The sequence below is a fragment of the Anser cygnoides genome, chromosome 14, assembly GCF_040182565.1.
Source record: "Anser cygnoides isolate HZ-2024a breed goose chromosome 14, Taihu_goose_T2T_genome, whole genome shotgun sequence".
Classification (NCBI taxonomy): Eukaryota; Metazoa; Chordata; class Aves; order Anseriformes; family Anatidae; genus Anser; species Anser cygnoides.
The window spans coordinates 12614404-12636922 of record NC_089886.1 but is presented as its reverse complement, the minus strand read 5'-3'; the positions used below and the strand labels follow the sequence as shown (position 1 = coordinate 12636922).

The window sequence follows — 22519 nt, the reverse complement described above, 5'->3', positions numbered from 1 at the left end:
AGCCGGGGCCAGTCGGGTCCAACTTGCGTCTCAGCGCCTTTGTCCTTCCCGTCCTCCCGTCGCCCGTAGGAAATTTCCGTGCAGCAGAAAAGAGAAAGAAATGGGAACTAAAGGAGCGTCCTCACGCCGGGGGGGCTCTGGGGGGGGGGGTGCAGGCGGATTTGGAGGGGGTGGTCTCGGTGTGGGGTAACAGGATTTCGGGGGGGGGGGGGGTCCCTGTGGGGCGCCGGGGGGCTTGGGGTCTTGTGTGCTGCAGGGAGGTGCTGGGGGGCTGTGTGCGAGGGCAGAGTCCGGTGGTGGTGCAGCGGGGCTGCCCCCGGCTCCCCCCCCCCCCAAAAAAAGCTTCCTCTCCCCCTTCCCGTGCTGTGCGGCCGCGCTCCTGCGGGGGCGCCCGCGGCACGGCGGGGATGGAGGGGGGGGGATGGGGGGGGGGGGACGGGGCTGTGCCTGGAGCCTCCCGCGTGCTGCTAAAGGATGGGGGGGGCGGTCACAGCCCCCGCGGACGCAGGAAGGGGGTGGGGGGGGCTTGATGCCTGCCGGGGCTGTTCTGTCCCCCCCACCCCCGATCAATAGGCAGCCGCCTGTTTGTCCCTCAGCGGTTGCGACACCCCGAGCCACGGGGCGCTGCCCCCCCGCAGGACCCAGCCCCTGCCCCCCCCCCCCCCCCATTCCGCCTCCCCCCATCGCAGGCGGGGAGCCCGGGGCCGGGGAGTGACCCCCCCCGGTGCTGGGGAAGGGGCTGCAGCAGTGGACCCCGGGGGCTGCTCCATGGGGAGCATTCTGTGCCACCAGAGGTGGAGGGGACCCGAGGACTGGGGGGACCCGAGAGCATCCCCGGACCACGCTTGGCCACCTCCGGCCAGCAGCCCCGGCACCTGGTCCTGTCCCCCCTGTCCCTTCCCACAGTAATGACCACCATCCAGAAGAAACCATTTTATTATTTTTTTTTCCCAAAGAAAAAAAGCAATATAAATATTAGAGTATAAAACTTGCGTGTAACACATTGACGTTGGTCTATATGGGTATAAGAAGGATATAAGCATATATATAATATATAAGTATAATTCAATATTAGACACATTGAGAGGGCAAACGTGTTTCATCTCACGTACACTCGGAGCACAGACCACATGGAAAGAAGATACAGAGAAATCGAAAATACTGGTGTCCACAAGTTAGTTACCGAGATAAAAATAACACGCCACTAAATACACGACACTCACTACACTACCTTCAGCTTGCAGATTAAAAAGAAATATAAAGACTACGATTCATCTACAGCGTTTCTAGAGGGGACGTGGCAGCTACGTGGGCCTGTGGAAGCGGCACTAGGGGTGGGGGCTGCTCCCTGCAGCCGTGGAGGTGGACGGGGCGCCGTGAGCATCCTGTGCGGGGCTGGACCTGCTCGGGTGAGTTACGTGTTAGTGATTAAAAAGAGAAAAAGGAACCCGCAGGAAACTGAGCAGACCCCGAGGTGGCTACTGCCTCCCCACCTCTGGGTACCAGAAGCCCCTCTCTGCCCGCATGGGTGCCCATGACTGCTCTGAAATGGGAAGCTTGGGGTGCCCCGAGCAGTGGGTGGCACGGGCAGTGCTGCTGAAGCCACCGGGACCCTTCTTCGGGCTGGGTTTGCTTGAAATGTGCGCAGTGTGGAGAAATCCTATTCCTCATCCTCCTGCTTCCTCTGCGGGTTGGCAATCCCAAAGCCAGCGCCGCCTCCGCCCTCCTGGTGCCAGCTGCACCCCCCTTTGCAGGGACACCATGCACTCACCCCCAGCTTGCTGGTCCCTGGCCTGGGTTGTGTCCCCTGGTGCCACTGCGCCAACTGTCACTTACTCAGTACCCAACACCCCCACCCCAGTACAAAACGGTGACCCCCCCAGCCCCAGACAGACACGGCGCCTCCACCGGCGCCTTCACCCCGAGCTGCGTGGGCATGCGAGGACACCCCGGGGTCTGTGGAGCACAGTGTGCTGCTGCAGGCGTGACGCCAGTGACGGGCATGCAGGAGCGACGGGGGGAGACGTGGGCAGGCCCCCGGCCCCCCCTCATGGGTGGAAGGAGCCCGCCGCGGGGGGGCTGTGACTCCCTTAGCTTTAATTCCAAAAGGACATTTACTGTACATATAAATATTTACTGCAAAAGAGGGATGAGATGTGTTTGCTCTTCAGAGACCCCCAGAACCGCCGGGGCAGCTGTGCGCACCTCAGGAGCCCCGCGCTGAATTCCCTCCTGCTCAGACACCAGGAGTTTTTATCTCATTTTTCAGGCCATCGCTGGTTGAACTTAAAAAAAAAAATAAATGTTTAGGATGCAGCTCTGCACTGTTCCCTTTGATTCATGCAACATAAACACTTGTTTTTTTTCTTTTTTTTGGGGGGGGGGGTAACAGGTAAACAGGAACCGAAGCACTCCCTACCAACAAATCCACTGCTATGACTAGCTCAGGGTGAATTTCGCTAAAGGAAAGTTAAAGAGCAAAAAATCTGGAGCATGGGTTCTAGGCTAGGAAGTTGCTTTTTCTTTCCAAAAATGATCAAAGGTCTATAAATTAAAAGATCGTTGTTAAAATTATTTACACTGGACAAAGCCGAGCACAAGCCTTGTGCCTTTCTCGGACAATCTGGGAGCAAATCAAGTCCGAAGACATGGCAGAAGCCCTTCCACCTTGCATATTCTAATACCCGAGGGGTCGTATAAAACGTTGGCTAGTATTAACAGGGCACTTGTTTGCGTTAGCTTTCATTTTCCGGATTGGTTTTCATCATGAGATCTAACAGCAGAGACACCCTGCTCCTAGCTCTGATGATGATGATACATTCGCAGCGCTTCCTAACTTTTGCATCACCAAAAAAAAAAAAATCATTAAAAAATAAAATAAAATCCACATTCGTCCTCCTGTGTTTTGGGGGAGTGCTGGAGCGCGCTGCCCTGACGCTCTGAGGTCTCCTCTCTACTTCTTCTCCTTCTCCTTCTTCCCGGATTTCTTCTTGTTGCCGCCCGAGGACCCGGCGCCCTTGGCGTCGCGCTTGCCGGCGGCGTTGGTGAGGGTGGCGGTGCTGCCCGGGATGTAGACGTTCTGCCGGTAATCGGGGACGTGCTGCAGGGTGAACTGGGGGCCGTAGCGGGCGCTCAGGCCCATGGTGCCCGTGCCCCCCCCGAGCGTCGAGTTGCCGTCAGCGGCCTCTGCGGGGGCAGAGAGAAGAGCAGGGCGTTAGCGCGGGTGGTCAGCCTGCTCCCCAAACCTGCCTTCACCGTTATCACACGGGCGAGATGCCACCGAGCATCCTCCTCCTCCCTCCTGGCGTCTCCCAGGAGGAAGGCCAGGCTGAGCCCTTGGGGTTTGGGGATGGGGGATGCCAGGGCAGGATACAACCTCTCCTGCTCTGCCCCGATCCCCGGAGACCAACGCCCCCCCCCCCCCCCCTTCCCCCCGCAGCCCAATGTACACACCGAGCAGCCCCAACCATTAGCAGTGCATTACGGCAAATCCAATACCGAGCTCTACAGCTGTTTGTTTGTTTTGTTCCCTGCCCCTGCATCTAAACCCCTGACTCCAGCTTTTTCCCAGCCAGGTTTATTCCGGGAGCAGACAAATCGATAAAGAAAATCCCTCCCTTGCAGTACTGCAAAATGGCTCCAGGAAGCCGAGCACAAAGCGATCCCAGCGCTAGCGCAGATCTGGGAGTGGGGGAAGGGAAGGGAAGGGAAGGGAAGGGAAGGGAAGGGAAGGGAAGGGAAGGGAAGGGAAGGGAAGGGAAGGGAAGGGAAGGGAAGGGAAGGGAAGGGAAGGGAAGGGAAGGGAAGGGAAGGGAAGGGAAGGGAAGGGAAGGGAAGGGAAGGGAAGGGAAGGGAAGGGAAGGGAAGGGAAGGGAAGGGAAGGGAAGGGAAGGGAAGGGAAGGGAAGGGAAGGGAAGGGAAGGGAAGGGAAGGGAAGGGAAGGGAAGGGAAGGGAAGGGAAGGGAAGGGAAGGGAAGAAGGGAATTCACTGCTGGCCTGCTGCAGAGAGCAGGGCTCCCCTAGGATGCTGGAGGCAGAGATCAGATGGAAACAGGGGGAGACCACAGGAGGGGGGAGGGAGGGCAGACCACGAGCGGGGAGGGAGGGCAGAGCACAAGCAGCGCTCCTCCAGCAGCCCCGCACCCTCAGCTCCAACATGTGTGGCCCCAGCCAGCATCCCCGTACATTTCCCTGTGGGAAACCCTGGGCGCCTGAAGGGCCCAAGGCAGAGCCCAGGACTGCTTGCCCCTCCTCCCCCAGCCTGCAGGAGTAGAGGCAAACCACCAGCAGAAGTCAGGGGCTGGTCCCCTCGCGCATCGCCTGTCTCTGGATCAGACCCACACATGCCTCCGCGTTGCCTTGGCTTTGCCCCCAGCGGGCAGAGGCAGCTGATCCATCCTTCTGTCAGGGCACCGAGCTCCCCAGTGCCCCGAAATATTCCTGTGTGCGTGCCCCCTCGGAGAGGTCAGGAGCATTAAGCAATCACAGCTTGAAAAATTACAGCTGCTCCGCTGGAGCAGAGGGAGGAAAACAGCGCGAGCTCGGTAACAGGCTGGGGACAGCTCTTCCTGGAAGGGTCCCAGAATCTGGGGGCTCTGGGGACCTGGGGCTGGAGGAGGGCAGGCAGATGGGCTGGGGAAGATGTGCAGGGCCAGGCGATTACATTTACTGCAAACGTTCAGTGCTCACTCTCCATTTCAGGGTTTTACTGCTCGCTACCTTCTCATTTTAAAATGGCTATCAGAGGTTTGTGACTGCTGGTCCCAGCAGAATCTCATTTCATTAAATCCAGCCCAGCCCCACACCCGCTGGGGGGTTCTGAGCTGGGCTGGGACGCCTGGAGCTGTGCCCAGGCCAGGCTGCAGCTGGGCAGATCTTTTTTGTGGTCTTGTCCATTGCTGCAATTTAGCCTGTGACAGCCTGGGTGGGGGCCTGGGGTGTTGGGAACAGTGTCCCATGCCCAAGGAGTGTCCCAGATGCTTTGTGCAGGAGGGGTCTGGGGGGCTCCCGGCAGCACCCAGCACAACCGGTCCCCACAAACTCGTTTGCAGTCACAGCACAGCTTTCCAGGAGAAAATGCCTCCTGTGAGGTTCCCAGCCCGCCAGTTGGTCCAGCACAAGAGCAAAGGGCTGTTTCTAGGTAACATTGCCATTAGGGCTGAAAAGAAGAGGGAACAGGGACAATAGAGGTTTATAACTCAGCACCGAGCTGCTCTTGCCAAGCAGGGCACTTCGCTTCTTCTTGCTGGAAAGGTTATGCTCAGCCTTCACCAGTGGCCAGCCGTTATCCAAAAAAAGCCCTGAGGCCCCTGCAGCCACATGGTGAGGAGGAAAACAAGGCTTTGGCAAAAATAACCACCTTCTGGCTCCACTTCCCCCATAAGCAGAGGGGACAGGAGGCCGGGGGAGGCAGCTCTGGAGCACTTGCTGCTGCAGCTGCTGCTGGGGCTTTTGGAGACCCAATATAGCGAGGCTGCCCAGGCCGCCTCGCTGTCTGCGGGCTCCCTTGCTGTCTCACAGTACCCCTATAAATTCTTGACAAAAGATGAAGTATTTTAAGGACAGTGTGCCTCATACGCCTGCCCTTCAGTATCTGGTTTCCTGGAGCATCCCTGCTCCTTGGTCTGTCCCAGCAGCTGCCTCTGCCCCTGCAGACTGCTAAAAAACACTGGATTTTCAAATTTCCCAGGCTCCCAGCTCCGAGGGCAGAGGAGCCAGAGGGTTTGAAACGAAGGACAAAGATAGCACAGGGTAAGGATGCAGGTAGGACAGCACCAGCCCTTTCCAGAAGCTGGTGGAGCAGAGCAGCATCAGAGGAGCTTCTGCCCCTGTAGGTCTCCAGCATGGAGCAGCACAGACTCATAGGAGCTTCCTCCCCTCCGGAGCTCAACCAGAGCCCAGCAGGGGACATTAAGAGACAAGAACCATTAAACAACCAGGAAACATTACCCGAGGATGAGCAACACAAAGCTTAGTGGGCAATTAGCCCTGCCCCTCATCAAAGCCTGCTCCAATCAGCACTATTAACTTACTGAGCGAGAGCAGCAAAGCAGAGAGCAGAGGAGACTGATGAAAATACAGCTCCAGTGGGGGGGGGGGGGGGGGGGGACGACACTTTTGAGAGCTTATGCTGCACTGAAGGTGGAGAGATGGGGTTGGGGCTGTGTCTCAAGGGAAGGAGACACCTCCGAGATGCCTCTCCCTGTGCTGCAGCAGGGAAAGCCACTCATCCTCCTCTCCTGGGGGGCTCTGCTGTAATTCAGCCCCCTGGGGAGAGGTTAGGGCCCTCAGAGACATGTGGACTGGGGGAGATTTGCCTGAATAGGGCCTGGGGCTACGCAGGAGCCAGAGCCTGACCTGGAAGGGACCTGCACAGCTCTCAGGTCCTGACGCAGCCAGAAAACCAGGTTATTTGTGAGCAAGGAAACCGGATCAGGAGGCATCAGGAATGATAACCACATGGGCCCCCGCAGGCTGTTTTTTCCAGGGCCGTTGTTCAGAGCAGAGCCACATTTTCACATCGTTTCTTTTTTCTCCTGAGCGTAAACAACTCCATTGCCCAATTCCTTCGTCCCCTTCCCCGGCAGCTGTGGCTCAGGGCTGCCTGGTGGCTGCAGAGGGCTGCAGCGGCTTTCCAAGAAAGCAGCATCAAGCACATCCCTCCTCCCCCAGATTCCTTCTCTCCCAAGAGCTCAGAGAAAACATCCGAAGCATTTTACCCAGGGTTTTATGGCTGTGCTGTTGTTTCTATTTTTAAACCGAGGGGGGGAAAAAGCCTGGAGGTATTTATAAATAAAGGCTTTATGAAAACCGGGCTCTTTATCCAGAGCGTTGCGTAGAGTGGTAATTGCACTTACACAAAGCCAGGGAGATCGCGGGCGCACAGAACACTCCTCCCCGTCTGCTGCTTTCACACAATGCAGCCGTAAAGCAGGACAACCCAAGGAAACACGGGAATTACCCCCAAAGGAAGCCCAGCGACTGCAGCCCGGAGGCCCAGCCGCAGCCCCAGGCTGACCCCGGTGAGCCCCGGTGGGGTGCTGGACAAAAGCCGTGCTGGGGGTCCCGCTCTGACGACCTCCAGGTCTACCCTTGGAGCATCCCTGCTGCAGCGAGCTCCCCCTCACCGTGGGGATGTAAGAGAGCTGCTTCTCTACAGCAGCCTCCTGCTCCCAAGCTTTGCCTGAATGCCTGCTTCTGGCCACCGGCGGCCAATGGAACACGGCAGATATTTTGTCTACTGCAGCCTTCTGGAATAAAACAGCTCGTAATACATCCCAAGACCAGCTCATTCGTACACCACAATTCCATCGTGGGGCAGACGACACTGTCCGGTGCACAGGCAGCACAGTTTGGGTGCCCTGTCTGCACTCTGCCGATGGCACCTCCCCTGCCCGCCCCCCAACAGGGTAACGCAGATGTCCTCTCCTCTGTTCAGCTCATCCATCCAAAGCCACTCCAGCTAACCCGCTCACGTCAATCCCACAAGCATCTGACTTCATGGCATGCGTCTGAGAAGCCCCTATGAGGGCAAGTGCCGTGGTTTCCCCGCACACAAAGGACACTGACCGTTTGCCGATGCCAGGATCATGGCTTGCAGCATCTCCGTGTCAAACTGGTTGTTCGGCCAGGCTCCACCTTCCTCTCCATTCTGGGAGCTACGGGAAAAGAAAGGAAGCAGCAAGTTACCCCGGCTGGGTGAGAAGGAGTGGGCTTCAGAAGCCAAGGCTGTGGATGCATTGAGCAGCTCTGAGGGCAGCGCTGGCAGAGAGGAGGCTGTGGGCTTTAAATCCCTCTATTAAATAGCCCTCCAGAGTCTAAACACTTTCAGAGGTCTCCATCCCTCTCCAAGGCTTTTGAAGAATAACCACCAATACCAAAAGTACTTGAGGCTGAGTGGCACTTCCAGGAATGCCTTCCTAACTCCTGCTGGTTGAGACAGCCAGCACCTAAAGACCTTGAAAACCCCATAGATGCCTTCCCACCAGTTAATGACCACAAAGAATGCCAGTCCTAGAGCCACAGAGCAGCATATGCCCCTGTATGACCAAGCTCCTTTTGCAGGCCACATGAGGTGGCTGTCCTTTCAAGTTATTTCAAGCTACGACTCCACTCTGCAGCTTCATTCATGGGATTGAGGGTGAGAAAATCCCACGGAGCCAGGGGATTGGGGATCAGCAGGGAGGCAGCTGCCCATCTCTGCGGCTCCTGCCGTGAAGGGAGGCCAGGAGCAGCCACCAAGAGCCACGAGACGAGGTGGGTGACCACCGTGGTTCCCTGGGGCAGGCTGATAGGGGCTGAGCACCACGGGTCTGCCTGGGAAAGCTCTGGGGGTGCGACCAGGCTTTGGTCCAGGAGGAGATTTTGTGGTGAGGTTACAATCAGCGCTCTGTGCGCTGCCTAACAAGCTCTGCATTGATGCCTGCCAGGTGCCCGGCAGCTGTGCTCAGCCACCCTTCACTCGCGGCCTCACTTTCCCTCCGGAGAGGCCAGGGATGTTTTCCCAGAGCCCTGCTTCCAGCATGGAGACCTCAAAATCCCACCAGCCAGGTGACCACGGCACAGATCCACCATGGGGACCTGGGTCTGGTGCCTGGGTCCCTGCCCCAGCTGCATCAAAGCTTTTCAAGGAGGGAAGTCCCAAATGCACACCAGCTTTCCCTGGTGTACAAGTGTCCTGTACATAAGAATTTTAAAAAAGCAGATGCTTGGCTAAGTGTGTTGGAGAGCTCTGATTGCACCCCAGGTAGCACTGCTCTATCACGCAGCTGGTACAGACCCAGTGACAGGTATATACATGCAAAGTCCCTCCGAAACTCAAGGAGCGGTGAGCGTAACAGAGGTGTACACATGGACCCTCCTGGGTACCCAGCTGTAGAGCTGGTCTTAAGCAAGGTGCCTGAAGAGACGCAGGACCTGTGCAGCCCCACACAATCACCCTTCCTGCGGCTCCTTGCTGCACAAAGCAGCACAAACGTTACCGCTCTCACAGCCCGGCTTTGTCTGCGTGGGATGCGAGCAGTCCCCGATGTAGCAGAGGCTGCCCTGCTAGGCTGCCGAAATACCTGCCATCTGTTGCAACCCAGGGCATCCCAAAGCCTATTTATATCGATCCCCCGCTGTGCGTACGGTGGCACGGTTTCAAGACGGCCAGCAGCGAGGTCTGCCCGCCTTGCCGGCTGATCTCAGTGCTCGTACCAGGGCCGTGCCCTGACTCCGCAGGCGAGGACCAGGTGCTGACCTGCTCCATGTCCGGGCTGGGAACAGAGCCCCAGGCTAGATCCTATAAAGGGCTTAGGAACCTAAACCCCGTGTCAAACCACAGCCCATGCAGTCACCATTTAACCCCAGTGCTCCCTGCCCCCTCCCCGGATGGCAGTCCCAGCTTTCCCAGTGCTGCAAGAACCCTGTCCCGAAATGCTGGGTGCGGGCAGCCCCGCACATCCCTCCTGGTGCTGCCCCTCAGGGCAGCCCCTGAACAACGATGGGATCTGGGGACGGAGGAAAGGAAAAGCAGAAGAAAGTGACAATTTTTTTAAATTGTAGCATTCTGGTGGTTTGACCTCTGTTTTGAAGTCAGAGACTGAGGTTTGACACCTCTTTGACGTGACATCATGGCCTTGCCAGTACAAACCAGTATCCAGTTGTTCTCCTGTTCAATCTGGTGTCCCAAGGTCCTTTTCCCCAAGCCTGCTGCACCCAGCACTCCCTAAGTGCACAAACAGGCCCAAAGCATGTCCCTGCTCCCCGTGGTGTCATGCAGAAAAGCTATTTTAGAAATGCCAGAGTTGCAGAAATGGTATTGAGCTCATCTCTGTAAGCAGGAAATTCAAGTGCCGAATTACTTATGAGCGCAATCATTCAGAATTCAGAAGCAGAGGAGAAATAAATGCAGTAATCTAAAAACACCCTAAAATAACTTCTCGCACTGAAAAAAAAAACAAACCAACCAGCCAGGCACACAGCTGATGACCACAGCTGGCCGTCTGCCAGGGCTATAGGACGGGGCCGTGAATGGCTGGTGCACAGCTCAGCAGCGAGCATCCCGCTCCCCCCGCCTGCCGCAGGGACGCTGCCCGGAACTGGAGCCTGGTTCCTATGGAAATGACTGCAAGGACTTGCAGTTTTTAATACAAATGGTGTTGACTCAATAGGCTTTTTATAAAAACCCATCCTACAGAGGACAGATTTTTTTTTTTCCTGTTTAATTCTATTCCACGCTTCAAAGCTCAGAAAATAGCTGGCTTTTGTTTTTGGGAAGGCATCCAGCACTAGGACTGGAGGGAAGGAAGCAAGCCTGCATTTGAGACAAAGAGGAACCCATTGATGCTGCATCCGAGGGGGATCAGAGCGTAGTGGACACATGGAGCACGGGAAGCACATGGGGACGTGGGCGCCCACAGGTGCGCGTACACAGCCAGGTCGATCCGGCCATCATCAAACCCGGCCAAACGAGACGCGTGGATGTTACAAAATGCCAAAATGAAAGGTCTCTCCTGCAGCCTTTGATACGGCTCCACATCACACGGCTGGCTAATTACACAGCAGGGCAGGGGCTTTCCACAAGCATCTGTCCAAGCCATGCATGGGGTGGACCCGGGTGCTTTGCTGACCGGCTGTTTTCTGCTTCCCCTGACCAACATGTTGTCCCCATTTAACTTTCACTTCCAGTACAGAATTATTCATTTCCTTGCAGGGTTTCTATGGAGCTTGTTACTATGGCATCCAAATGCCTCACAAACATTTATTTGCACAACTGCCCAGTGAAATTCTGAAAAAAAAACTGTTTTCCTCATTCTGCAGCTGGAAAGCCAGGCTGTAGCAGTGCCACAGGAAAATGGAGAAGTTGATTTGTGCCAGAAGGGTGCTGCCAAGGCTCAAGCGGCCGCTGGGTGCCCCATATCCCAAGGATGAGGCTCTGTCTCCCCGGGGGTGCCTGGCAGGATGGTGCCACCCTCAGCCACCTCTCACCTTTGGGGTTTTCCAGCTCTCCCAGCAGCAGCCCCCGTGCCAGTGCTGGTCCCACCCCACAGCCCCAGCCACCCCCAGGCTTCCCTGCTGGGGGGGGGGGGAGAACATGACTGGGGTCCACCTCACTCCCCAGCCCCTTCCCCTTTCACTCCCTGTCTCTGGGTGCTTCCCTAGCCTCCCATCACCTCCCTGCAGGGGCAGGACCAGCTGCAGCATCCCTCTCCCTGCCTCCAGGGCTGGGCAGTTTCTCCAAGCCCCTTCCCCCAGCCCCATTCCCAAGCAGCCCTGATGCTCCCAGCCTGCACCCCAGCCTGTCCCCCTCCCCTTGCACTGCTGGCTTTCCCCGCTCCGTCTGTCTCCCTTCCAGCCCCCCACCCCCCAAGCTGCCTCCCACACCCAGCCCCAGCCAGAGGCAGCACCAGAAATAAAATCTCAGCCTCCAGCGTTTTCACGCTGGCACAGTGACAAGCAGCAGGGAAAGGATCTGTCACAGCCAGCTCTGGAGGTGTGCTGGGGACACGGCTGTGCCCCAGGGCCAGCATCCCCCTCCCTGCAGCCCAGTCCTCCAGCGGTCCCACTGCCCGAGCCAGAGCCCTCCCAAATTACAGCACCAGCTCAAAACTTGCTGCAATTCCTTTTTTCCTTCTCCTCTAGCAGAGGATGCCGCCCGCCCTTCCCCCATGCTCTGCACATTCCCTGCCTCTTCCGTAATGCAATTACAGGCGCTGGGGAGGGCTTGAGCAAGGCACAGATTTCAGACCCTGACTTTGCAAAGGGGCTCGCCAAATTTTAGCAGTAAGGTGGGGGGGAGGCTCGCAGCCTGACGGAGCGAGGGGGATGCTGGCCAAGGCGCTGGGATGCTGCTCTGCTTTGTGGGGGCAGAACAAAGGCCACGATGTCTCTGCGAGTGGAGAATGGGGGACAGGGGGAGCCCCTCACCATGACGGCTCTTCCAGACCCCCCCCCCGAGAGCAGTGCCCATGCTACGCAGCCCATCACCCCCCCTGTCCTGTCACCCCACCCCGTGCCACAAAGATGCTGGGGAAGCTATTTAGAGAAATTCTTTGGAAATGTTCTTGCGCCTGTTTGTCGGATCCCGGAGCCTCTGCAGCCAAGCGTGGCACGTGCTCAGCTGCGCAGGAAGCAGATGGAGAGAGAAAAATTAAACTAATACATGTCACACCTGCTAAATTCCCTAAAATAACATTTCTATACATAACGCTGTGATGACGTAACTCCTGATGCGCTGGGGACTGTCCAGAGAGAGGAACACGTCCCATTAATGCGATATGTCCCTGTCCCCACGCAGGGCTCCCCACCTCCTGTCCCACCTGGCAGGACCACTCCTGCCCCCAGCACCAGGCCAGCTCCTGCGGGGTCTCTCCCTCCCATCCCCATCCCAGCACCCAGCAGCATCACAGACCGCTTGGAGCCAAGACAGGCTCTGAGCAGCCTTGTAATGCATTAAAGCAGCGTTGTCACCATGGCAATCAATAGGAAACCACAGTCCCATGTAAAGCTGGGAGCAGCTCCGTGGTCTTCAACCGTTCCTGCTTCAACACCCACCAGAGCAACACCTCACTTCGCAAACACAACTGCCCGGCCCCTGCTGGGCTTACGTGGCTTCCTCCCAGGTGTTTGCTGAGCAACAGACAGCCAGGGGTGGGGGGCAAGGACTGCACAGCAACCTCAAACAGTCACCAAAATGCAGCTCCTCTCCTGGGCAGCCCAGGATGTGGCACAAGCTGGTGTCTGAGCTCTGCAGCCCCATGCCGGCCCTAGCAGCCAAGAGGCCGAGAGCAGCCCCATGGTCTGCGTGCTGCAGGAGGCGCTGAGGAATCACTCAAGGCTCCAGTGTCTGCACAGGCAGAAGGATGAAAAACAGCCAGAAGCAGCAGCAAATCTGGCCCCAAGGCTGCCACACATCTTTGATTCACCTGCAGGACCTGTGAAACCTCCTACCCAGAAGTGAACACCACTGTCACAGCTGGTGGCCTCAACCCCTGGGTGCCTTCAGGATAGATACCCGCAGATCAGACCCAGTTTCCTAAAACTTCCTAAAAGTGCCAGAGGCCACCCCCAGAAACCGCTGTGACACCCATGCCCGTTAGGCACACGTTCTCTGGACGATACCGCCTCAAACACCATGTCCTGCTTGCTTTTTCAGCTTGCTTCCCCCATGCTGTCCATCCGCTCATTCCACCACCCCAGCTTCTGGAACCTGCTGCGTGGTTTCAACCAGATCCAAAGGCCAGGTGGAAGTTTCCGATATGCTACTCTTCTGCCACTTGCATGGAAATCAGCAAAGCAAGCCCCTCGCTGTTGTCTTCTGATGGAGAAGGGCTCAGTTACTGGCTGTGCCACCCCACCAGCTTGCCTATCGCTGTCCTTCTGTTTGTGGGACAACGTGCGTGTCACCTCCCTGTCCTGCCGTGCTGGGGTGATGAAGGCACACCCTGACCACACACCAGAAGCTCCCTCCTTCTGTTGCCAGCCTTTGGCAGCACCTGCAGGCTCTGCAGACACTGGGGAAAGTGAGCTTCTGTGAGCTTTAGGGAATATTCTTGGGACACTTTTTTTCCATTGTGGTCCCCCCACCTTTCCCAGGCAGGCTCCCTTTAGTCAAAAGAGAGAAAGAGAGAAAGAGAGAAAGAGAGAGAGAAAGAGAGAGAGAGAGAGAGAGAGAGAGAGAGAGAGAGAAAGAGAAAGAGAAAGAGAGAAAGAGAGAAAGAGAAAGAGAAAGAGAAAGAGAGAGAGAGAGAGAGAAAGAAGGAAGGAAGGAAGAAAGAAAGAAAGAAAAAGAAAAAGAAAGAAAGAAAGAAAGAAAGAAAGAAAGAAAAAGAAAGAAAGAAAGAAAGAAAGAAAGAAAGAAAGAAAGAAAGAAAGAAAGAAAGAAAGAAAGAAAGAAAGAAAGAAAGAGCCCCTCCTATCCTTTGCAGCTCTGCCATCAGCACTGCTGCAGCATCTCCACAGCCAGCTGCAAACCCCCCTAGGGGCAGCTGAGGTGCTGCTGGTGCTGTTTAACAGGCAAGTGAAGCAAGCATCCACATTTCATGTCCAGCCTGGGAGGGGGAGCACTGGAAACCAGTGGCACGGGGAGATTCAGGGTTAAAGCCCTCCACTCTCCTTTGCAGCTTTGCTTCTCCCTTCCCCAGCACCACGCAGGGCTCTCACACTGCCCCCCACCCCCTGGCGAGGCCCCCCCATGGTCTCTCTGGGCTTGTCCCCATCGTCCCATCACAGGAGGATTCCCCACCTCTTCTGCAACCCAGAGCCTTCCCCTGCTGCAGGTGGCAGACCCTGACCAGAGGCCAGTGCTTTGCTGAACGCACTGGTGCACAGAGATCCAGCCAACAAAGATGCTTGTTGGGAAAGTACCACGGATGCACAGGGCTGATTTTTCTTACCCCTGTACCAGTCCCAGCCCTTGTGCTGTCCCCCACACTCCATGCTCAGGGACATCCCGCGCTGCCAGCCCCAGGGGATGCCCTGCGGTGCTGCCAGGCTCCACGCCTGCACTGCTTGGACCGTTCAGCACTGTAATCCCCACTACAGCCACTGGTCTGATTTGTTTGGGAATTGCTTTTGCTGCTCAGTATTATTCTGTATTCATTAACATTTGCCCAGAGACAGCACAGGTGCATTTCTTTCTTTTTTTTTTTTTTTTTTTAGAAAATAAAATAAAAACATGATTATACAAATCAATTTATCCTCCATTTTCTCCCAAATGAGATTAATAGAGAATTGCTCTACTCAGCTACAGGACTGACTCCTTACCGCGTTTTTAAAGGATGCTGTCTGACCTCTATTTTCTGAGCATGTGCAACCAGAGCTTGCCCATGTTTCAGATCACAAAGGAACAATCCCTCTCTGTTGTCCCATAACGATGTGTTCTGAATGCAGTGATGTACGAGATCAGGAGATGGTCCCTGCTTTACTGACCTCACCCTGAGCTTCAGCTGATTCCAGGTGCTCGGAGGCACATGGGATTTGTTTTGGTGGCAAGGCTATGCTGAGAAAAGACAGCATTGTTCCCTCTTCCAACTGACATGGAGACAGCACAGGAGAAATCACAACATGGGTTTTTAGCCTGCTTTCCAGCTTAGGGTCAGTGCCGGGCTCCCGCCGGGACCAATTCAAACTTCAGCCTAAGCTGCCTCGCCTTTATTGCTATTTAATTTGGAGCAGGCAAATGCAGCTAAGAGCACATCTCTTTTTTTTTCTCTTTTTTTTTTCTTTTTTTTTTTTTCCAGCTGCCTGTGCTCCCCAAGCAAATGGGTGTCAGAGAGGGACATGTGTCAGCAGGAGGTGACCTGCCTGCACACAGGCTGACACCAGGGACAGCAACAGTGGGCAGGGATGGGGCAGCTGCCCTTGCACTCTCCTCAGTAGCTGGGGGTTCACACACCAGACATGGAAATGCATGGCAGAGCATGGGAACGGCACGGGGGGAGCAGCCTGCTCCCTAGGATGTGACTATTTGATCAGCCTGGGCACTGAGCGTAGGATAATTTTTCTCCTACTGTTTGACGTTTTAACACAGGTTTAGACTAAGAACAGCTCTTCTGATTTAAGTCTGGGGGGTGAAGGCCACTGTCCCATGACCTGAGAAAAGGTCCCTGATACAGGTAGGTCTGCACTGCACCAGTGCCGTGCCTTGAGCTCTGACGTGATGCTGGAAAGGGGAGCAGTAATGCTGTTCTGACAGGGCTCATTTGCCCTCTTCTCACAGCAAAACTATTACAGTGGCTCTTGGGTGCTTCTGTGTTAACAGGGTTTTCCAGTTAATTGTCATTTGAACTAGAGCATAAATGGCTAGGAAGATTTTTCTTGATTAAAAAGTTTTCAGTGCTGGGGATTCAACAGAGCTCTGAGAAAACTTTACTAGCAATAGCCTTGTTTTAAAGCCCATGCTCAGTTTCTAGTAGGAATACATTTAGCTTTACATCAAATCCTCAATCCATTTTACCTTTGTCGGCCAGGAGAGGCTAATGACAAAGTTTAATTGCTGCAATGCTCATTACAACTATCAGCAGTCTCTTAACTTTCTGCTAAGCTAAAAGATCGAGCCGAGCCAGGGAAAGACTCAGACACAACCAGCTGCTGCCAGTGTTTAACTGCAAGCTCCGACACCGAAATCTAGGACCCGACGGATGGCACTATGGCATGGTCACATCCTCCCTGGGAGCTGCCCAGGAGGCCACCAGGAACCACGGAGCACGGGGATGTGGTGACTCCTCTGCAGCCACATGGGGCCTGAGCCAGCCAGCCAAGGCAGCACAGCACCCAAATTTCTTCCTGCTGCTGTAACCTTTTAGCATAGGAGTTATCCTGGAGCCAGTCTCCTCATACGCAATAATCTGTGGCTGGGGGATTTGCAGAGGAAGGTGGTCCCCCAAGGTAAGTCCTTTCCTACCCTGACGGCCCTCCAGGAAGCTCCCTCCTTGAGGAGGACCTCTGCCCATGCCTAAGCACTAGGAGGGAAGACATGAGAGGTGAAGGGCACCTGCTCAACATTTTCCATCATTGCTTTCTCCCCGTGGACCACAAAGAGCAAACTTTTCTGGGCCAGAGGCAAGAGAAAGAGATCGGGGGACGGGTGCTCATTTGGGAGGCCAGTCTCTGCTCTACTGCCAGGGCTTGTTATCTTTTTGACATTATGCACAAATCAGCAAAAACTCAGCCACGGTTTTGAGAGTGAGACCAGAGCTCGGGTCTCCTTCCAGGCTCCTTCCTGTTAGTCTCCTGACCCCTTAGATTTAATTTCGCCTTCCTTAGTGACTCTGCCCCATTGCCCAGCTCTAGGGGGAAGAGCGCAAATGGCTCTGCACCCAGACAAAGCAAGGAACCACCCTGTGCTGGGGATGGTGCTTCCCAAGGAATGCAGGACAGGTTCCAAACACCCAAACAAAATGAAGCTCAGTTAGATGGGGCAGGGGCACTTTTCTCTAGCAGGGCCTTTGGGGACCTAGGGCCTATCCACACAATCTCTGGCTGCCATAGAGGCTCACGCAGCAGTAGGACATGAGATGCTCAAGCCAGAGCAAGCAACACACTTCAGCAGCTCGGCTGGTAAAAGGACTCACAGTGATTTCCCCTGGCCTCCAAGCAGGGGTAGAAATCATGATACTGGACTCTGAATCTGCAGAAATCAAGACCAAATGCTCAAAAATGTGCTTCAGATAACAAGCCTGTCTATGTGAAGCATGTTTTCCAGTCCTTTAACCTTCTCACAGCTCCATCTCCCCACCATTCCTAACTGTTCTTGTAAACACCAACACAAGACTCCTTTGCAAAGAGCTTTCACATCACCATCAAACAGAGCTGACACAGAAACATCCCTTATTTCTGGCCCTTTGGCTGGGCAATTCTACCAGCAACAGGGAAACCCCATCCTCAGAGCTGCCCGATGAGGACTTCCCAGCACTGAGAGCAACACGGAAAGGAACAAAACCTTCGCCCAACACATACATGGAGAAAGATGCACTTACCCACTCGTTCCAGGTCTCTGGGTCTGAGAGAAGCGCCAGTCTGTGTTAGGCTGAGCTTGCTGCAGAGAAAATAGAAAAGAGTTTTAATACGTCTATTCTTGCCTTTGAAAATGAAAGGGAACCAATCCTGGATTATTTCAGCCTGGAATATCAGCGTATTCTTTTGAAGTAAAACAAATCAATTAGAACAACAGGAAAAAAAAAAGCTGCTTCTCCCCCCCTCCCCCCCCCACCTTTTTCTTCTGAGTATTTCTGAACCAGCATGAATTCTAAAAAAGCATGACAAAAACTATTCAGCAAATAATCTTCCGGAGCAGCTCAGGAAACCAGGCTGTGAAAGAAATGAAGCATGAAATAAACTGATAAGGGCATCAATCCAGCAGGAGGAATCATACCAAAGTAATGAGCTTGGAGGAGTGGGGGAGGCAGAGCTAATTGATATCTAGAAAGATGCTTTTAATGCCAGAAGGTGAAATGATAACAGACCTTCCTAATCTGTCCTTCTTCTGTCCTTAACAAGGCCTGCCTGAGATCTTGATTTCACACATTGTATTTGAATGACTTTTCCTAGATGCTGTAGCCTTGGAGCATTACAATATTTTTCTGTCCTCAGAGAAAAGAATGAACTTCCGACAGCAAAAAAAATGACATTATTTGTTTAGGAGGCACAATAAACTTCAGACACAGCAGCATACTTTGCAACTTCATTAGTAAGCCTTGTATCACTTACTGCTCCTGTTATTTTAGCATCAGACAATGGGCATTTTGTAAATAAGGAAGGACACGAAGCAGGCCTGCATATTCTTGTTTGAATCACGCCTTTGTGAAGAGCACTAAATAGCAGAACTGTTTGCTGTCTGGAAGACGCATACTTCCGAAAATCGTAATCTTCTTAATTAACTCCAGAATGATAATACACTACCTGGAAAGGACAACATTTCTCTCAGTTACCTTAGGAAGGAGCAGATCACAGCCTATAAAGTGGAACATCAGTTTTATAGGATTATTCTGCTTGTACATGCAATTACTAAGGCAAAGTGAAAACGGGTACAGCTGACCTAGATTTTTCTTCAGCAGATGTGATTTTACTAATTTTGCCACAGCTTTGATGATTCTCATGAAAGAATACATTAGAATAAATTACTGAGTCCCCTAGAATAAAGGCTCCACCGCTACCCGTGCTGCATGCAAATCACCCTGTTTGAACACTTGCCCTCCAGATTTTAGATCCACATGTTTTTGCACACACTGACACACACCCCCCCACACACTAGATAAGCCCTTCCCAATCTATTTTTTGAATTCCTGTTACAATTACTACTTTCAAATTTAGGGCAGGCATTTACGACACAAAGTGACTTTACTTTTTATATCCCAAAGTTAAAAAAGCTACAGCTAAATGCAGTCACTTATATCTGTATTTAGACATCCGAATACACAGAGCTAAAGTTTTCACAGCACGCCGCTGCCCAGGTCTCTGCAAGTCCAAGGGCATGTAAGGTCACCAGGATCTTTGCAAAAAATGACACTGATTTCAGTGCCGAGCAGGGAATTCAACCTCTCGCTTGAAACTACCAGGCTGGAAAGTAATCCCTCGCCAGAGCACCATCAGTAATTAATAACATTTGAGAGTCAAGAAGTGAGAAACATCCACAAAGCACCTCTAAAACAGAGCAAAAGAAACACCGAGCAACTTTGCTTTCAGGTCACCTCTTCCTGGCTCTACTTCCATACAGTGGAGAGAATAAAGGGCTTAAACAGAATAAGGGAGTTAAGCACCCACAGCCCCACTTTCCCAAACGTGCCAGGAATCACTTTAAAAAGAAAAGAGCATGGACGGGGCCAAGACAAAGCTCTCAGGCTTTGATTTCACGGCGATACCCAGCCCCTTCCCCCACCTCCAGCAGAGCCAAACCTTTCCCCTGCCACCTCCCAGGAGGGGACAGTCACACTCGTGCCCTGCAGCCACCTCCTGCAGCAGCAGGATAGCCAGAGAGCAGCCAGGCAGCTCGCATCACGCTGATGGCTGCATGTAGCAAGAACAGTGAGAACCCCCCCACCTCTTACCCCATCACAGGGACTTGCTAAGGTGCTGGCCACCTGCTCGTAGGCAGCCATGGTCTCCGCAGTGCTAGAATGGCTGAAAGGTTTCACAAAGAGGAAATCGCTCTGCTCAGACATGGGGGAGAAACAAGAGGTGTAATTCTGTGCCTGGGAGGTCAGGCCCGCTCCTCCCACGTCCAGGTACTTGATGAAGCCATCTGGCTTCAGCTGCCCACGGAAATGGGAGGTGGGCTTGCGGGCAGACCCTCGGCAGCAGCCCACAAGGGTCCAGCCGGCAGAGCCCGCTCTCAGACACCGGGCAGCCGCCACGGCGAACATCACACAGGACACGAGGGAAATGGACACCAGGGAGATGATGAGGTAAAGTGTTAGGTTGGTATCCTTAGGAGATGTTTTGGGGAGGTCCAAGGACTTGGCAAAGTCCTGCACTCCGTCTTCCTCTGGAGAAATGACTATCACCACAGAGGCCGAGAGGGACGGTGTCCCATTGTCCCTCACTTCGACCACCAGCCGGTGGGGGACTTCTGTCTCCCTGAGAGCCTCTGCAACCCTTATCTCTCCTGAGCGGCGTTCCACGAGGAAAGGCACAGCTTCAGCGGTCTCTTGCAGCTGGTAGGACAGCCAGGCATTATGGCCACTATCGGCATCCACAGCTACAATTTTGGTAACCAGATAGCCGGGTTCTGCCAAAGAGGGGATGGTTTGGTGAAAGGCAGAGCCCTTGGGAACAGACGGGTAGACAATGGTGGGGGCGTTGTCATTCTGATCCAGGATGAACACATGGACCACAGCAGTGCTGCTCAGAGCAGGAGACCCAGCATCTTTCACCTCCACGGGCACCTGGAACATCTTGTCCTGCTCATAGTCCAGAGCCCGCACGGTGTAGATGGTACCGTTGTCTGGGTCTATTCGAAAATAGCTCGAGATAGGTATGTCTTGCATGCCACTGTCCAGGATGGAGTAAGACAGCCTGGCATTACTACCCTCGTCAGGATCAGATGCCGACACTGAAAAGACAGATGTTCCAGGAAGAGAGTTTTCCTGAACATGAGCTGTATCAAAAGGGGTGGAGAAGTTTGGTGCATTATCATTAATGTCAGCAATTTGGAGATAGAAGGTTTTTTGTGTGGCCCTGGGTGGGGACCCTGAATCTGTAGCCCTCACAGTGATGTTGTATCCACTGGCCTTCTCCCGATCAAGGGGACCATTTGTGACCAGTGAGAAATGCTCTTTGAAAGACGACACCAGTTTAAATGGGAGCTCTTTTGCTATCTGCAGACGGACCTGCCCGTTGTCACCAGAATCACTGTCCTTGACACCAATAAGGGCTATGACCGTCCCTGGGGTTGCGTCCTCCTGCACTGGGCTGGAGAGCGAGGTCAGGACAATCTCTGGGCTGTTATCATTGATATCAATTAATTCCACTCGCAGGTGGCAGTGTCCTTCCATGGCCGGGGACCCCTTGTCCCGGGCTCGAACCGCAATCTCGTAAGCACTGGATTCCTCGTAATCCAGCGGGGCTTTGGTTCTGATCTCCCCTGTCCGGGCATCTAAGGTGAACAGCCTGGTGAATTTACCAGGTGCGTTATTGCTGGTTTTGAAAGAATACTCCACATCCCCGTTGGGACCCTCATCCAGGTCGGTGACATTCAGCTTGGTGACCAGAGTGCCCACCGGCACATTCTCCTCCAGATATACCTTGGATATGGGCGGGTCACAAACAGGAGGATTGTCATTTGCATCCAGGACGTGGATGGTGACCTTAGCAGTGCCAGATTTCACCGGATTCCCTCCATCCAGGGCTGTCAGTGTTAGGTGATGAACAGCCACTTTCTCTCTATCCAGTGCTTTTTCGAGTACGATCTCGGGCATTTTAACGCCATCCCCTCTCACGTTGATACTCAGGGCAAAATGCTCGCTGGGGCTGAGCTCATAGGTGGAGATAGAGTTGGAGCCCATATCCGGGTCTTCCGCCACCTCCAGCGGCAGCCGAGTCCCGGGGTTGGCCACCTCAGTGATCTCCAAGGCCACCACCGGCTTGGGGAACTGCGGCGCGTTGTCGTTCACATCGAGGACGTCCACCTCGACGCGGTGGAGCTGGAGGGGGTTCTCCAGGACGATCTGGAGGTGCAGCGAGCACGCGGGGTTCTGCCCGCACAACGCCTCGCGGTCCAGCCGGCTGTCGAGGAGCAGCACGCCCGCCGCCAGGTCCACCTGGAAGTGCCGCCGCTCACCCTCGCTCACCAGGCGCAGGTTGCGGGCTGCCAGACTCCGCACCTCCACCCCCAGGTCCTTGGCCACGTCGCCCACCGGCGAGCCCGGCTCTCGGTCCTCGGGCACGGAGTAACGGAGCTGGGCGCTGCCGGGCGGCTGCAGGCTGGAGAAGGCTGCGAGCAGCAGCGGGAGCTGCCATGGCAGAGCCCGGCCCCTCGGCATGCCGAGCCGGCTGTGCGAGCCGGCAGGAAGCGGCTCCGAGCAGCCTCCCCCCGCTGCCGGTCCCGGGAGCCGCCGCCGCCGCCGCGGAGCCCCCCGCGCCCGGGCTGGATCCGAGCGCGCTGCGCCGGGGCGAAGCCGCCGCCGGAGCCACGGGAGCGGGGCAGGGAGGGAGGAAGGGAGGAAGGGAGGGAGAGAGGGAGGAAGGGAGGAAGGGGGGGAGGAAGGGGACGGGGGGGGCGGCTGCAGCCCGGCCGGCTGAGCGGCTCCCCGGCACACAGAAGGCGCACAAAGTCGGCGAGCGGAGGGGATGGACCGAGTGACAATTCTACGTCTTTCAACAGCCCCCTCCTCCTCCTCCTCCCTCTCTCCCTCCTCCTCTCCCTCCTCCACCGCCTTCCCCAAAATACGCACGGAGCTGCCTCCCCCCCCCGCCCGCTCCCGCCGCCGCCTCCACTCCGCCCCCGCCGCGCCGGGAGGGCGCCGGGGATTCCCGGCACCGGGAACCGGGGACTCCCGGCAGCTGAGAGCGGGCACCGGCCGGCAAAGCTCCCCCCCCC

The 22519-nt window shown here is 55.0% G+C and overlaps 1 protein-coding gene across 9 annotated transcripts in view; it reads right to left on the bottom strand.

Moving 5' to 3' along the window:
• Positions 1 to 920: 920 nt before the first annotated feature.
• Positions 921 to 22519, bottom strand: part of LOC106034313 (protocadherin gamma-C5-like) — a 184988-nt gene continuing 163389 nt past the window's right edge. For 8 of the 9 annotated variants that reach the window (XM_066977057.1, XM_066977063.1, XM_066977062.1 and 5 more), the window contains exons 2-4: positions 17463 to 17521; positions 7570 to 7658; positions 921 to 3186 (exon numbers count right to left, since the gene is read on the bottom strand). In XM_066977057.1, coding sequence (XP_066833158.1) covers positions 2954 to 3186; positions 7570 to 7658; positions 17463 to 17521 — 381 coding nt within the window. In that variant the 3' untranslated portion in view covers positions 921 to 2953. Of the gene's footprint in view, positions 3187 to 7569; positions 7659 to 17462; positions 17522 to 19529; positions 22500 to 22519 lie in introns of those variants that run through there. The other variant, XM_066977056.1, reaches the window with a different exon arrangement.